Source organism: Gouania willdenowi, chromosome 10 (genome assembly GCF_900634775.1).
Source record: "Gouania willdenowi chromosome 10, fGouWil2.1, whole genome shotgun sequence".
In the NCBI taxonomy this organism is placed as follows: domain Eukaryota; kingdom Metazoa; phylum Chordata; class Actinopteri; order Blenniiformes; family Gobiesocidae; genus Gouania; species Gouania willdenowi.
In genome coordinates this window covers 39,047,505-39,065,796 of record NC_041053.1, presented here as the reverse complement: position 1 = coordinate 39,065,796, position 18,292 = coordinate 39,047,505, and the positions used below count along the sequence as shown (strand labels likewise).

The window sequence follows — 18,292 nt, the reverse complement described above, 5'->3', positions numbered from 1 at the left end:
TGTTGAATATCGGTATCGTATTGGAAGTGAAAAAGTTGTATCGGGACATCGCTAGTCTTTTACACACCCGTGGAACAGTCTGTGGGGTAGGGATAGACGATATGGATTTTTTAGGTCCTATAAACATAGTTTTCCATCAGCCTTAGCCGATGACGATACAGACTGCCGATTTTCTTGAGCCAATATTACTTTTGCTCTCTCAATTTACATCATAAAAATTACACAATGATGATCACAAACGGTACGAGTCTGAAATATTAAAAACAGGTGATGTAAAAAATATTTCTGCTCTCTGTAAAAAATGTGGATCGGCGGATGCAGCAGCCCGCATCATCCGATGTTGATTAGGGGTGTGAAAAAAATCGATTTCACGATATATCGTGATTTTTTTTTGGGTGCCGATTTTAAATCGATTTTTTTTCATTTAAAAAGTCGATTTTTTTTTTTCATTTAATTTAATTTTTTTTTCATATTTAATCAATATTTTTGTGTATTTGTGCAATATTTCAGTGGTTACATTGCTTGCAATGTGTTGCAATGGTTATTTGATGCACTTGATTTTATGATGGCAGTGTGTAATACCTGCTATATTTATGTATACACAGACATTTTATTTTCATATAATCTGTTCAGATCAGTGCTTTAGCTGATACAATAGGATAAATATTTTTTTTCTTATTTTTGTGCATTATCAGTTTATCCTTAATGTTCTCACTTACAGTTGTTACAATGCCGTCATTTTGTTGTCATGGTTACTTTGAGACTTCTACACAGTGAAAAGAAACTTGTTGCACTTTATTTTATGATGGCAGTGTGTAACATTGCATTTTCTTTTTTTTTCAGTGAAAATGTGCAAAAACACTAATAATAAATTGGATGTTTTGAATAGTTTTGACTCAATTTGTCCTCTGAATGATCAATATCTTCTGATGAACATATACAGCAACTTGATTTTTTTATCTTCTAACGTTTAATTTTGATATTAACTGGGGAGAATATCGTGACATCACGGTATATCGCGATAATATTGTATCTCGATACGTATCGTATTGCAACATTATTGCCGATATTCACCCCTAATGTTGATACACCTAAAAAATGCAAAAAATGGCCGATGTATTGGTCTATCATTACTGTGGGGGCTATAGTGGAGACAGTGGCTTTGTTCAAAATGGCACACTCCATACTAAGGGTGTAAGGAAAAAAAACGAGTCTGCGATATATCGTGATATTCTACCATGCAATTATCGTATTGATCCAAAAAATGTCCAAATCCCTTTTTTAAATCATGTTTTTTTTAACTAAAAAACATCAAATGTCGCTAAACATATGCATAGCACGTAAACACCCAATCACTAGGTGTCAGTGAAACTACCTCACTGATTGATTGATTTCATATAAAACTGCACACTTTGATAGATCTATGTGGATACTTTTTGTTAAGAATTTAAGAACTTACCAGAATCTGTTGTCAAAGCAAAAGTAAAACTTTTTTTGAAAAATGTAATTTGACAGTTTGATAAACACATACCACTTGTTTTTGATATTAATACTTGAATTACAGTTAGTTAACGTTTACTTCCTCTCGCAATAAAAAAAAATGAAATAAATTGTATTTCATACGTTTAAAGGGGGAATTTGTAATTATTGATAACGTGATATATTGCAATGTATATCGTATTGTTTAATATCAGCATATATTGTATTTTGTGGCATGCATACTTCAAAAATGTCCCCTTATAGTATACATTTGAGTATTTTTCACGTACTCAATCTTGTCATACTATCTAATGTGAACGTACTCCGTACTCATTTTGAAGTCAAACTTAGTATGAGTAGTACGTTAGTATGAGTAGTATTTCCAACACGGCCAGTGTCTAAAGCTAAAGTGATGATGCTTTAGATTCTAAATGTGGAATGCTGTGTCATCACAGAGTTCATTAAGGGTTTTATTCACTAAGCACTTTTAAACCAAATGCACATAATTCAAGTGTCTCCATCAGAGACACCGTGCACACATTGGCCCCAACTTTAAACACAGGCTCTAAACATCGATACACCACAAGCCTTAATGCTGGGATGCACTGTGCGATTCTTTTCAATCGTTGCACTCAGCTCCAGTTCACACTGTGCGACTCAGACGCAGAGCCTGAATGTGCGCAGCCCACGATACATGCTCTCACACTGTACGGACCGACAATCTGACACGATCTGACTGCTCACACTGTGCGTTCATACACGACACGTCGGGGTCTTGTTTCCGGAAATGCAAAGTACAAAGTAGAAGAAGAAGAAGAACACTGAAGCGTCGCCATTAAAACAGACGAAGAAGAAAAACCCGTAAGTGGAGAGACGCTCGCAAATCTCAGAAAAAAGAGCTTTAAAAAAGAAAAGACGGTGATGTGATGGACCATGAGCTGGATGGACAGACGTGGGCAGTACATTCCATCAATTTTACAGTGGTCCTACGGTGTTCGGGCATGAGCAGTGTGAGCGTTTACGGTAAGCCGGTCCATGGCACTGCTTCAACTGTGAGATACCCTCACAACATGTTTGAAATCCTTACGACCTACGATTGCTGATCGGGAGCTGGTCGTGAGGTGTTAACCACTTCTCGTGACCCCATGTATACTACACGATGCACGACACACGATCTAGCTGAGAGTCGCACAATCCCACAAAATGGTTGCACGAGTCAAAAATTGGCTCAAAATGGGCCAAAAAGTGTACAGTGTATGCCTGCCTTTAGTCAGACTGTATTCAGCTCAACTTGTATCGTTACAAAGCACATGGGTCAAGACATGTTCTGTCCAACTGTTTTTCTTTTAGTTAAAAAACAGCTTTAAATACAGAAAAAGATACTAAATACTGTATATGTAGTAACTTAGTATTTATGCACTCACTTTGATTTTTTTTATTTTTTTTTAATTTATTCTGTTCTTGTGTCAAACTATCATATGGTGTGACTGTCTGGGAATATCTGCTGTTTCTTTAAAATTACTCTAATTTACTCTTATTTTCTGCCTATTTTTATTTCCACCATAATATTCATGCAAACCTTGCCCGATGATGCCCGCTTTAATATCATGTGGTGAAAAAATCTTCATACGTTATTGACCCATACAATTGAATAGTTCTTTTTTTTTAAAGGAAAATATTAGTATTGAGTGCCTTATTATTCTCATTAGGGTTGGGATATAATAATAGATCATATTTTCTCGTGTTTTCAAGCACATAGAAGGTTCCTTATTCCCAGGGGCCAAATTTGGCCCATCAGAGCATCCAATTCGGCCCGCAGGAGTTAGTAGAAAACATGAATTATTGTGTAAATTATCAAATAATCCAGTTGTAGATATCTCAAGATTACAATTTTATTGAAACTCCACAATATTTTGGAGGGTTCACAATTTTCTCATACTTATATCACTAGAATGCAGTAATTTTAAATACAAAATATGGAAAGAACTCAACATAAATCTTGAAATTTCTCACAAACAGTTCCACAAAATCCATCTAAATTACATAAAAATTGGTTACAAAACTAAGAAGTAGTGATGTGGAGATCCTGCAGGGACTGATATTGAAAACTAGAGCAATTTGCTCCTTTTTTCCCCACCTTAAATCTGTGGTAGGGCTGCACGATTATAAAGATAATCACAATTATTTTGATCAATATTATAATCACGATCATATTTGGTAAATGAACTGTTTTTATTACACTACATTTAAACAAACAATATGTGTACAGTTTACAGTACAAAATTACGCTTTAAATAAATTAAATGTGCAGCCCTAATCTGTGGCCCACTTGAGATTAAACTGGTCCATATTTGGCCCCTGAACGTTTGACACCCCTGAGTTTCATCCTAAAAGTTTTATTTTATTTTCTAAAAAATCTAAAAAAAAGAAATTCTTCTTTCTTCTTTCTTCTTTCTTCTTTCTTCTTTCTTCTTTCTTTTTCTTTCTTCTTTTTCTTTCTTTTTCTTCTTTTTCTTTCTTTTTCTTCACTTTCTTTATTCTACTTTCATCACTTTCTTTCTTCTACTTTCTTCACTTTCTTTCTTCCACTTTCTTCACTTTCTTTCTTCTACTTTCTTCACTTTCTTTCTTCTACTTTCTTTCTTCCACTTTCTTCACTTTCTTTCTTCCACTTTCTTCACTTTCTTTCTTCACTTTCTTCTTTTTCTTTACTTTCTTTTTTTCTTTTCTTCACTTGATTTTCTACTCCTTACTCTTTTCAAACTGTCAATTAATTTGAAGTGACACGAAAAGATTCCTAGTTTTGTTCTTTCTTCTTCTTCTCTGTTGACTTTTTGACTGTTCTGACTCTTATTGGACTTTAAAGGACCTTAAATGAAAGCAGTTTAGCATCTTTCATGCGGTGCACGACTCTGGAAAACCTGCTGCAGATTAGGCCCCACATTTTTGAAACGTGCGCGCGCACACACACACACAACAGAGGCTGTTGGCGTGACTCGTCATCTCCGTTGGGGCAGATGAAGAGGAACAGAGGCGCTGGTGCGACTGCAACGATGACTCAGCATTGGCTCTGTGTGGGTTTATTTGTGCCTTTGTGGATGTTCCTGCCTACGTGAACATGTGGGCATGTATTTCATTCACTTAAATGGAATCCAGCTGAGCAAAAGGTGGCCGAAAATCCAATTTAAAGCTTTCTAAAGATATGATGAATGAGATCCTAGAAAAACTCTGAATTAGTGAAAATGTAATAGTGACGTTCACGCGATTGGATCTAAAATAATAAACGAAGTGGTGGAAGTTTTTATTGATGTGGAAGCTTCAGATGTTAGGAAACGGCTTGGTGCTGCCTTTTCCTGTTATCTGCTCGTCACTGTCCACACACAGGTGTTTGCATTGGTACACTTTCATTTATGAATTAAAACGTCAGACTTCTGCACTCTAAGTGTACAGAGCTCCCACTCTGCTTCTTTTACCTGGAACAACCTACAACAACTATCTATCTAAAGTTGTCCAGTTTTATTTCATCTTTGGATCATTCCATGTCATGTCACAAATATTCCACGCACTTTGGTCTAAAAAAAAAAATCAGAAATTCTTACCAATTGTTCCTCGATCATTCAATAGGCGCACTGTACATTTTTTTGTTTGAGATGAACACTTTTTGAGATATGGACAATTTATTGAGGTGTGCATGTGTTGATTTTTGCTCGTCCTTATTTTTCTTCCATTTTCAGCTTTGAATATCTCAGGAATTACATGACATAGGAAACATTTGGTATAGTATTTCATAGGGATGTCCCGATACAACTTTTTCACTTCTGATGCAATACCGTTATTGCAGCCTTGCATATCGGCCGACACCGATATCGATTCGGTACGATCTCAGCACGAATCATGCATACTTTTATTACTTATTTTGTAAGTGATGTTACTCAAACAGAAAACAATATTTGGCAACAGTAGGGATGATGAAAACTGACCCATCTATTATTAATGAATTGGTTCCATGTATTTTAACCTTCAACATAATATCTGCAGTATTCTACAATTGAATAAAAACTTTGTTGGGAGTGAGAACCACAGTCACCAATAGATAGAAGTGCTGGAGCGGAAAATTTTATCGGAGCACTTATATTGGTGATTTTAGATGCAGTTCGATAAAATCCGATATTTCCGATATAAATCAATATCGGATCGGGAAACTTTTACCCCTGTAACAGCTTCAACTACTCTCTTAGAATATACAAAAGTATCTGCTATACATCCTATGTGGTGGACATGCCAGCCACTCAAAATTTCAAAAACGTTTGTCGTTTTTTGCATCGATACGATAATTGTGAGGTGAAATATCGCGGAATCAATTTTTTCTTACACCCTTAGTATTCAGTAGAAAAAAAAGTTGTTTTAGGGTGTACTTACACTTTAACTGTCATTGGGTTGTGCAATTCCATTTCTATTCCTTATGATCGTCTAATGACAAAGGAAGCACCTTTAGTTAGCATTACTTGCTAACTGGGCTAACTAATTATCCTTCCACAGCCATTCACACATCAGCATAATAGTCTGCTTGGTCTGTATGCAATGTTTTATGTTCATTACCAACAAGTCCTGCTTTAAATATACAGAATATGTAAAATTACAACCCAAAAGAGAGAGAATGGGATTCCTCACTTTAGGCCTGGGCAATATATCAAGATTCAAGATGTTCTATTTTGGTGATACAGAAAATTTCAATATTGCTTGTATCAATATATTTTTATTTTACAGCTTATTTTGTATTAAAAAACTCGTTTTAGGAGTCGCTGCTTCCGCTACTTCTCAGAAGACCATGAAAACCTCATTTTGATGGATTTCTCACTCACTCACACGTGCTGTCCCTTACAGGAGAAAAAGCCAAAAGTGGCACATATTGTGCAGCTGTTTGTTAATAAATGTGAGCCTGTGTGGCATTTTTCATCAGCAATTGTCTTTGTGGTAAGACTTTGAGTTGAAAATATTGGGATTTATATCGCCATTTTGCAAAAGAGTATTGAAATATGAATTTTGGTCCAGGCGCCCAGCCCTAACTCACGTTATTGAATGATCTTAAGTGAGCATTCCTTGGGAAATCGTTCATAAAATACAATTGTTATTGTGAAAAGGTAATTTCTCAAGCTTTGGTGCGAGGAAAATCTTTCTGCAACTTGGTTTTTCAATAATGAGTCATTTTTTTGCTGCTTTTTACTCAATTTTTCCTGGCCTGTGTTAAAACTAAAGCTTTCTCGAACATCCCATTGTGTGTTAGCAGTAGCACATCTGTGTGTTTGAGAGTTAGCAGAGCAGAGAGTTGGAGGGGGTTGGACGGGATGAAATTTCAGATTCCTTTGACAGTATAGGATAGCTGGCCAGGAATGCACACCTCGTCTGGGCTGGAAAGCTGTGCCTGTCATCTGAGGAGCTGTGTCTGCATGCTAGGAGAAAAAAAACATATCTGCCTCGTGGGTGTGTTTACATTTTGTCAAACGCTGAACGAGGAACAATATTTGTCAATTTGTTTCATGAATATCTAAACTCAGCTACAGTAGGACATCGTTTTCTCTCTGAAATCTCCAAGTAGTTAGCAGAGTAAAAGGTTTTTCATTTCACACATGTTGTTGTGACGTGCAGCTAAAGTTTGATTTCCTTCAGAACAATGTGGTCACTGTTGGTGACGAGTCTCATGATCGTCTTCAAATAAAGACAAACATCACAAGACTTCTTTAAAGGTCATCACATGTTTCTTTAAATGGAGCGTGCAGAGGAACCACGTTGCAAGGTTCAAGCTCACAGCAGTAGGACAGCTTATAGCAGCTCAAACTCAAGGCTCCGACTTTTTAGAACCCCTAGGGGTATGTGATGGCACTACAGGTGGTACTTCAGAGAGAGAGAGAAGAAAATTAAGAAATGAAAGCATAAAAAATATGGGGGTTTATTTTATAATGTTTATTTTAGTTAAAAATGACTATCACACTGACTATTACCAGAAACTCACAAAACAACAGCAAAAACACACAAAAGGAATAGAAATATACTGAATAATAAAAAGAACAAATTATTGTCAAATGTAACAAATTGCTGATACAATGGCCACGGTTAACGTACATGTTTTTTTAATTCGGAATTCATTGTTCAGAATTGAATAATTTGGAATTAAAGTAATTTGCTTCCTGTTTACATGGAAATGGTAAATCTGAATTGATATAATTTAAAGCAGAATTAAACGTATACAAGATCGAGAAATTATTCCATTCTGAAATAAAATAGGAATACACGATAAGTTTAATTCGAAATGGCCATTTTCATTCAGAATTAGGTGTTTACAAGGTCAGTTTAAATTTTTATGGGAATTAAAGGTCTCACATAAATGTGGCCATTATTTAGAGATCAAAAGAATGAATTATTATCTTATCTTTTGTGTCAAGTTTGTAGCTGGAGTTTTAGGACAATAGTAAAGTGATGCCCAATTCTAAACTCAGTTGTGTGAAATCACTTAAGATAAAGGCCCTGTCTGTTTTTTAGTTGTAAATTACTGATTTAAGGGTGGCAAAAATGTTTTTAAGACTCATAAAATTACAATTCTGCTACTTGGAAGCAGGAAAAAAGCAACAAAAAAAAAACAAACAGGAAGATATCTGACATCTGGCGTCTTCACTCAATCAGGTGTAAATGAATTGAGATGAAGGCAGATTGAGGAGAAGAACATATGGCCGATGTAATGGGAGGAATACGTTTGAAGTATCGGAGCGACGACTTCCAACGGAACGACTGCAGTTACTGTTTTTGTAGTTGTGAGGCTCTCGTTGGAAAGTGGGCAGACGGACAGACAGTCTGAACGTATGAGTCAGCTGTTGTTCTTTTGCTGTCATGTTAACTATTAACACAGAGCTTTGTGTATGCATCTTTAAGAGCTCCACTTATCTCCTCATTATTTGACCAATAATAAAGCAACGATGATGCCAGATACAGTGGATTTCTCTGAGTAAGCAGAGGTGTAAAGAGTGCTGATATATCTAGTCAAGTAGAAGTACTGTTACTTGATTGAAATTGTACTCAAGTACAAGTAAGGCATACATAAAATACTCAAGTACAAGTAAAAAGTAGCTCAACTAAATAGTAATCAAAGTAAAAGTTACTAGTTACTTTCACCACCTGGTAATAAATCTTGCCACGGTTCCCTTGCATACAGTAAACATCTCATGTAGAAAATTAAAAAGGAAGAGATGAAATCTTGTACAATTGGAACTTCATTTGTTTTTGTCTGTTTTGGATTTTTTGTTACCTGAAGATAATAAATTCAAAAACGATTATGTAGTAGGAAAACTCTACAATATTTTTACTGTACGGTGTGAAATGAATAAAAACAAATGTTTTTTTAAAAAATGCATTGCGTGTAGTCTTATTGGTCGTCTATGACGTGATGCATTTGATTGTTATCTGGTCGTTTCTTTTTTTTGCAGTTTAACAATGTCTCTTGATCATTTTAAAACAAAATAAATGATAATTTACTCCGTTACGATTGGGTGTAGAAATGGAAAAAAAAGACCATACTTAACTTTAAATCGCTCAACCTCCTGATACCTGTGAAAGTTACGCATTATTCAGTTGAGCAATAAAAAGTGTGCCACTCTTTACAGACGTTATATTGGCAGAATCTTTGGTACAAATGTTCAAAATGTCAATGGAAACGAGGCAAAATGCGATTTAGCAAAATGAGCAAAATTTGGAAAACATTTACTTATTCTCCCATATTTTGAACCACCCCAATGAGTACTTGTGATCTGTTACTTTCACCTGTGTGTGTAAGTGTGCGATGGAGTGGTTTTCAGGCTCCCTGCCTGCTTTACAAAACGAGCCATGTCAATTTGTAAGTTATTTGGCTCTTTGCCTGCTGCTGCTGCCCCAAATATCTCCTCTGAACGTTGCTCTGAAAGCTCAACTTTGCACATTGTGCCTGGAGCGACGGCAACATTACATGACAGATGGTTAGAGCATTAGAGATCCCTCTGTTCTTCAGTTCTTGGTTTTTAAAAGCTCATTTCCATCTTGCTCTCATGTGCCCATGACTTGTTAAACACCGAACGGTAAACACAGGCGTTTGGTTGGAGCGTGTGTGGTAGAATCGCTTTGAATTTTCCAGCCCAGGTAAAACTCAGACTTTCCGTAGCTTATTTTCTCTCCATCTGTAACGTCCCGCTGAGTTTTTTTTGTCCACGTTCTTTGTCTTTTGACTCTATGACGGCCTGAAAGTAGCTGAATTGTTGGAGAAGAAAGGCTCTTTGTTGAGCCCACTTGCTGTCACTGTGGATTTGATTGTCTCAGTAGGCGACGCAGGCCTCGGACACAAGCCATTCACACACACACACACACACACAACCACCCCCGTGGACAGACATTCCCTTTTGGCAGCGCTCCCAAATGGCTCTGCAGGTTTTTCTGTTTGCCGGGGCCATAAGGAGGAGTGATTGCCTGCGTCTCTGAAAGGCAGAGCAACATCACGGTGAAGTGCGAGGGTAATACGACCTGAGCGTTTGCTTTTCTCTCCTGCTGAGCTCCGACTGCTCACACAAACTTTTCAAAGCCCATCTTAACTTTGTAGCTTTGCACAACAGGCCCCGACTATTGAACGGCCACCTGCAGGGGCCATATCTCAAACGTTTAATTATGCTGCTGGTTAAAGGACTAATTGGGAAATGTGTTGGCTTTTGCTGACTTTTTACCCCCTATAAGTTTCCTGTCCACACTGTTTTATTTGTAAGTCCTTTACCCACAGAGTGAACAGAAAAACACCAATGAATGTGGTGCTATAGCAATTTAACTGAGGCTATAATCTTTGACATTGCACAACCTCACATAAATAACATTGTAGTTCTCCTCCATAATTCCAATGTAATACGTTTTTATTAAGTAGAATAAGTCGTTATAATAATAATAATGCAATCCTGCTGGCACGAGGCCCGCCCATTTCCATTACAGATTTTTGCAAAATAAAAGCAATATTTCTTAATATCGACAGTATAATTGCGCTCTCAACGTGTTTCCATTGAAGGTTGTTTTAGAGCCTCGTAACTCCCGTAAAATCTCATCCCGTAAGACTTCTCTGCAGGATGATGGATGCTTCAAACCTCCTTATAACACTTAGTATTCCTTTGTTGTTTCACGTGTAATGTGGAAGTAATAGTTTTTAAGTATAAATGCTAGGAAATGTCTGGGTCTTTCCTCTTCTGTCCATACGTACCACGCCATGTTTTCTCGGAGAGAAGTGGTCATGTGACCAGGTACCCCACTCTCTGAGACATGAATTTACGGAAAAAGTGTTTTGATGCCGCTTTTTTAACATCAAAAAATCCTCCTCATGAAAACGTAAAAACCTTTTAGCAATATTTGAGTTTTTTTTTTTTTCAAAACTCAGGTGTTTCCATTACCAGTTTTATTGTGCTGTTTTGATTTTGCGCTTTTTCAACGGTAATGGAAACCAGTCACAGACTGAATGAACCATTCATAAGTTCCTTGATGAAAAACCGTCTTCTCGTATGGCTGTACATTTTTACTTGCAAACAAAAGCATAAACAATAACACAATATTAGAATTCTTTAAAAAACAAACCTGCAGTGCTGCTGGTCCCTCCTCCACCTCCTTGCTTTTCCTCTGAGGCCCTTTTTACACGACAACGTTTTGCTTCTGTTTCCAATTTTGTTTCCAAAAAGTTCCACATTCACACGGCAACGTTTTTAAAATGATCTCTGTTTACATGAGGAAAACATCAAAAAGCGACATAGTAAACATGCCAGGCCAATAGATGGTGGTGTAGTTTTGCAGTGAACCAAAGCAGAGACACTTCCTTTGAACACAAGTATGAAGCCGACAGAATACGGCCCGGGCCCGAATAAAGCTGATCTCTCTTTAAGCCTGAACCCATTGCTGCCCAACGCTATTCAAATCCATGCACGTCCCACACATGTAGAATGATCCAAGGTGAGTTTCTTTAATAACTCAGCTTTATTTACTAGCCACTCGTTCTATTTACAACTATACACATCACGAGCAGCTTCATGTGTTAGAAGCATTTAAAAAAAACTTTTACTCAACAGCTTGTTTTTAGAACGTTCTGTTTTCAAGCGTTGGTAAACATACAGACAAAACGCAACAAAACATTTGCTTTTTCACTTAAAAACATTGTTGTGTAAACTGGGCCTGAGACTCTCTCACACAGGGTGGATATCAATCATACCTGACGGAACCAGATGGGTCGCGCCAGGCTTGGACATATAATTCGGTCACATAGGCTGCATGCATGCTTGTTGCCCCGTGTGTGTTGATAGACAGCCTGTATGACTGTTGGCAGCAAGTTAATGTGATAATACTCCACTAATTTAACATGGAAGTCAACGGTTGTGTAGAAAACGCAATTTTTTAAATTTATTTTTTAATCACCCTGGGTGGTTGCTAACATCGCCAGTAGTAAAAAAACGTCCCTGGCTGTGCCACAGATTTTGCAAGTGACCTCATACAGAGCTCAGTTTTGTTAGATTCATTGCTGCAAAGTGGCCACATGTTGTACATGTTGACATGCCCCCATGAGTTGATTGACATAATTTAAAAAAATAACTTTGTAGTTATGGGTTTAAGTTTTTGTTATCGGTTAACCATGAGCATCCCTGCGTTGCACTGTAGAAAAAGGAATGGGACTGAAATGTGGAGTTGTTCCTCAGCATTCAAGAACGTTCTTCAAAATGTTTTAATATGCCATCAAGAATAATGAACCTCTGAAAATATAAAAGAAATCTCTCTGGAGCCACAGTGTTTGTGACGGACTGTTAAGCATTTCAGAGAAGGCTCATTAAAACAGTTCTTAATTGTTTGATGCCAGAGCTTACAAGCAACGTGGGTACAATTAAGAAGCAGTCAATAAAGAGTCTTTATATTCAGAAGATGAAGGATTTATTTGTGTGATACTGCTGCTGGCTGCTCCACAGTTTTTTTTGTTCCTGTTCCTGCACCCACACCCTGAGATCATCCAGCAGCCATCTCCACCAGTACCTCTCCACTAAAGGCAGGCATACACTGTGCGATTTTTGGCCCAGTTTGAGCCGATTTTCGACTTGTGCGACTATTTTGTGAGATCGTGCGAGTCTCTGCTAGATCGTGTGTTGTGTATCGTGTAGTATACATGGGGTCACGAGAAGCAATTAACACCTCACGACCAGCTCTCGATCAGCAATCGTAGGTCGTTTGAAATCCAGTCGCTCCTCGTGAGGGTATCTCACAGTTAAAGCAGTGCCATGGACCGGCTTACCGTAAACGCTCACACTGCACATACGCGAACACCGTAGGACCACTGTAAAATTGACGGAGTGTCGTGCCCACGTCTGTCCAGCCAGCTTCTGGTCCATCACATCACCATCTTTTCTTTTTTAAAGCTCTTTTTGCTGAGATTTGCGAACGTCTCTCCACTTCTGGGTTTTTCTTCTTTGTCTGTTTTAATGGCGACGCTTCAGTCTTCTTGTTCTTCTTCTTTTTCTAATTTGTACGTTGCATTTCCGGAAACAAGACCCCGACGTGTCGTGTATGAACGTACAGTTTGAGCATTCAGATCGTGTCAGATTGTCGGTCCGTACAGTGTGAGAGCATGTATCGTGGGCTGCGCACATTCAGGCTCTGCGTCTGAGTCGCACAGTTTGCGCTGGAGCTGAGTGCAACGATTGAAAAAATCGCACGGTGTATCCCAGCATTAAGCTCCGAACCATGGGGGATAGAGCCTTTTGTTCAGTTACACCGCGGCTCTGGAATAACCTCCCTGTGGAGCTCAGAGGAGTGCAGAGTCTGGACTCATTTAAAGCTAAACTAAAGACATATTTATTTAGGAAAGCTTTTAAGTGTTCTTGTGTAGTTTTATTGCGTTTTTAAATGTAGCACTTTGAGATTCCTTGGAATGAATTTGTTATTATTATTATAATTGTTTCTTGGTCGTGATGTAACTGAAACTGAATTTCCCCTCGGGGATTAATGAAATATAATCAATCAATCAGATCCATTAATAGCTTCAACTCAAACCATAACGTAAGCAAAGAATCATTATTTCTGTTTAATTTATCTCCAAACTAAAAGAAAAGGTTTAAAACGTGAGACTCGTCACATCTTTTATCTCAGCCAGTGAAGCTGAAAGTTATTTTCTAAGTCTTGGGAAATGATGGATGTCTAATGGTTGGTTGGTTGGTTTGTTTATTTGTTGGTGGCAGTCACAATAACAGTGGTACAGAGCTCTGGCAGATTGGGTTTGTTAGCTTTGTCAGTGCAGTGTAACGCTAACGTGTGAAGTCGCTACAGTAAGTGGTTTCTACGTCTGAATGGCGTTCTGTGTTGGTAAAGGATTAATGAAGCCTTCTGAAATGTTGCGCTCAGCTGAGTTTTGATGCAACGCTCGATACCAAGTGCTATATGTCATGCCTGCTTTATCAGTGGATGCCACAGGGCTGGTTATAATGGGTTTGCATAGGCAGGCAGCAGTGGCGAGAGGCATGTTTAGTTACTCAACACTTTTTTCTCTTCATCTCTTAACATCATCTCAAGGCAGAACATTAAGCCTCTGGGTAATCTTTGTCATGTGTAATAAAATTCAGCAGAGCTATAATATTTAGCTCTGTGTTTTTTTGAGCTCAGACAGCGTGTCTGCTAATGAATCCATTTTGGGTTGGATGGAGAAAATGTTTACGCCTACGCTGTATAAACCATTCACTTTAGATTGACGAGGCTGTGATTAAAACTCCAAATCCCATCACATTGAATATGTTTGAGTGACATCTTTAGCTGTAAGAACCACAAATGTAATTCAGTTTGGAAACAAGTTGAAAATGGCAATATGTTGCTTTTTCTAACCGAAATTGTCTTCTGAACCATTTATAAATTGAGAAAGGCTGCACAGAAAAAAATACATGAAACACTCGTTTCTGTGAAATAAGAAGAAAGCTATTTGAGTTAAAAGGTTTTTTTTAATCAGATAAAGACATAGTGTAGGCCTCATAGATCAATAAATCAAAGATCATTTGCTTCAAAAAAAGATGTAAAAGATTGAAATTGGTTTCCATATCAAACACTTGGTTTATTTACATTGTCTGAAAGGTTTCACACATTGCATTGTGGGATGTGAAGTCTTGTAGACCAGTGGTTCTGAACCTTTTCAGCCCTCAAACCAAAAAATAAAGGTCCCAGAGAGCGGTGACCCCCCCACTGTAGCTGAACACAGTCATGAACATTGTAGAACAGTCATGTGTAGACCGGACCATCTATAAGGGGGAATAAAGGGGAGAGATTTTCGGGGTCCATCCATAAAGTCAGCAAAATGATGGTTCATTGTTCTATGAATCTGTGATAACCACATTTATTTATTCATCTGAATAATATCCACTGTTCTTATCAAAGTGATCAATGACATAGGGGTTGAACACTGATTCAGGAAAAGTATCTGTTCTCATTCTGTTGGATCTAAGTGCTGCATTTGACACTGTAGATCATACAATTTTGTTGCACAGATTGCAAACATGGGTTGGACTAAATGGAAAAGTAATGCAATGGTTTAAGTCATACTTGGAGGAGCGAAGCTATTTTGTAAGCATTGGAAACTTTGAATCTGACAGATTACCAATGTCCTGTGGGGTTCCTCAGGGATCTGTTCTTGGACCCCTTCTGTTTAACCTTTACATGCTTCCTTTAGGACACATTTTACAGAACTGTAAGGTTGATTATCAGAGCTACGCAGATGACACACAACTATATCCATCACTGAACCCAGATGACCATGGTCCCACTGAGGTGTTTAGAAAAAGTAAACTGCTGGATGAGTGAAAACTTCCTTCAACTAAACCATGACAAGATGGAGGTGATTGTCTTTGGTAACAAGGAAAAGAGGACAGATGTCAGCAATTATCTTGAGTCTCGATCTTTAAAAGCTAAAGACCAAGTCAAAAACCTTGGTGTTCTGATTGACTCAGATCTTACATTCAGCAGTCAGATCAAATCTATCACAAAAACACTTCTACCACCTAAAGAACATCTCCAGAGTGAAAGGTTTAATGACTCAGAAAGATCAGGAGAAACTGGTCCATGCTTTTATATCCAGCAGACTGGACTATTGTAATGGTCTTCTGACAGGAATCCCCCTAAAGAGCATCAAACAGCTACAGCTGGTTCAGAACGCTGCTGCTCGGGTCTTAACCAGAACAAAGAGGTCAGAGCACATTACTCCAGTTTTAAAGTCTTTACACTGGCTCCCAGTCAGCCTCAGAATAGACTTTAAAGTTCTGCTGCTGGTGTATAAATCTGTGAATGGGTTTGGTCCAGAATACATCAGTGACATGTTAGTCAGGTATGAACCCAGCAGGTCTCTCAGATCTATGGACACAGGTCAGATAGTGGAGCCCAGAGCTCACAGTAAACATGGTGATGCTGCTTTTAGTTGTTATGCTGCAAAGAAGTGGAACAAACTGCTAGCAGAGCTGAAGTCAGCATCACATGTGAACATTTTTAAATCAAAGTTAAAGGCACTTTTTTTCTCTACTGCATATGATTGAGAGAGAGATTTTTAGTCATGTTGTTGATGTCATGATGATTTTACTGATGATTTTAATTGATTTTACTGATGATTTTAATTGATTTTACTGATGATTTTAATTGATTTTACTGATGATTTTAATTGATTTTACTGATGATTTTAATTGATTTTACTGATGATTTTAATTGATTTTACTGATGATTTTAAATGTTCTTATTGATTTTAAACAATTGAATGTTTTATCATGTAAAGCACATTGAGTTGCCTTGAGTATGAAATGTGCTATACAAATAAATTTGCCTTGCCTTGCCTTGTTATCCAGGTAGGTTATTATTATTATTTGCACCATATACAGTATAGTGATCTTCAAGATGTAAATCTTTGTTTTAATCAGAAATAATATGGGTTAAGCATGACCAAAATGTTGGAAACGGTGGTGAAAATTGGTTACAAGTTGCAAGTTTGTGGCCAAAAGCTAACACAAAAAGTAGTAAAAAGGGTTTTAAGTTTCAATATTGGCTCAAAAGTGGCAGAAATGGAGTAATTTCAAAAGTAGGAACAATTAGATTAAACTGGCAAATAATGGGCATGACTAATCGTAAATATAGTTGAATTGGCAAAACATATGCATGAAATATAATGGAGAGGTTAAAAGTGACAATAATGGGTCAATGACATTAGGTATAGGTAGTGGAAAGGGTTTATGTTATAAGTGCCGAAAGTGGAAACATTGTGCAGAAAAGTTAGTGGAATTTGATAGAGAAGTGTCAGAAATGGGAGTAATGTAGTAAAAATGCATTAAAAATAGCAAAAATATGGCAAGAAAAAGTGATGAAAACAAAAATGGGCTAAGATTGTTTAGATAATATTCTCTGACCCCTAGGTTGAGAACCACTGCCGTAAACACATGCATAGAAGTGTTATTACTTTATTCTTACTGTAATTTCTTGTGGTTTTTCGCAAAAAACTCTTTCAAAAGTTTTAAATGTGTGTTTGTATACTGTTTTATTGTGTAATTTTTTGCTTTGATTTTTAAAGCTTAACTCTCAAGCCTTGTGTGGAAAATTTTGTTCTGTATGCGCCTATGGTGTATATGTATTAATGACAATAAACTATATCTATCAAAATGAGTTACCAACACAGCTTTTCACATCTTTTTTTGAGCAAATTGTCTTCGGTTATTGATCGACGAGGCTTACATTATGTTTTTATCTGATAAAGAAATGAATCTCCAGCAGCTTTAATTACCTTACCTAGGTGTTGGATCACACCGTTGTAGGTTTGCAGACGTGTCAACATGTCCTCATCTCTTCTTCTTTGTTTTTGTTTCCAGGTGCCTTCTCTTGCCTCTTATGGGTGTGAAGCCTCCTCAGCAGGCTCTGTTCCTGCTCGTGGACTCCATCGACGAAGGTTGTCAGCTGGGTGAGGCGGAGCAGAGGTCGCCCCCGGGTTCCCCCCGGACCATCGCTGAGCTCCTGGCCAACCATCATGAGTTCCTGCCTCCCTGGCTGCTGCTCATCTGCTCAGCCCGCCGACAGAACAAGGCCATCACTAAACTGTTTACAGGTGATTCATCTGCCTTTTCTTACCTGTATACTGTGATACTGTTATACAACTACATCTAATTTAAATGGTTAGCTAACATCAGCGCTTGCTTAGAGAGGTTTGAGTCACTGTTGATGTCAGATCTGTATGGAAGCTGCATCGCCTCCATGTGCAACAACTCTGGGCAGCACCAGCTGCTATTATCTGCCTGTCAGGCCGGCAGCCTCCTCAGTGGAGATGAGCTGGCATAACATTAATGTGAAACCTGACTGTGTGGGAGGAAGCCTCCTCAGCAGGCACGCTGTGTGTGTGTGTGTGCCCTCTCCTCAACCCAGACCCTCTCAGCATCTCTTTACTCATACACAATATTCCAGAAAAAAGCTAAAGAGTTTATCACTGGTAACTGTCGTAGTTGTTCTTGATTTTGCTTTTGTTAGGTATTTCAGTGTCGGTAGTGTCCTGATCTGTGAAAAGTGCAACAACATTTCTGAATGTGTGTGCAGTGCTGCAGTGAAGAGGATAAAAAAAAAAAAAAACACACCGCTGATGTTTAGGTGTTTCTGCCAAAGAGATTAGAAAGATGTGCTGATTAGCTATTATCTCTGATCGTTAACGTGGGCACACACAAGGATTTTCTCAATGTAAAGAGATTTTTTCATCTGTTAAGTATGAAAACTCAGGCAGCCAATGGTTTTTTGTGTGGGG

At 37.9% G+C, this 18,292-nt stretch overlaps 1 protein-coding gene across 1 annotated transcript in view; it reads left to right on the top strand.

Moving 5' to 3' along the window:
- ankrd50 (ankyrin repeat domain 50) overlaps positions 1-18,292 on the top strand; it is a 51,669-nt gene that overhangs the window by 11,805 nt on the left and 21,572 nt on the right. Inside the window, exon 3 of the mRNA XM_028459427.1 lies at positions 17,376-17,608. Within this exon, the coding sequence (XP_028315228.1) occupies positions 17,376-17,608 (233 nt within the window). The remainder of the gene's footprint in view (positions 1-17,375; positions 17,609-18,292) is intronic.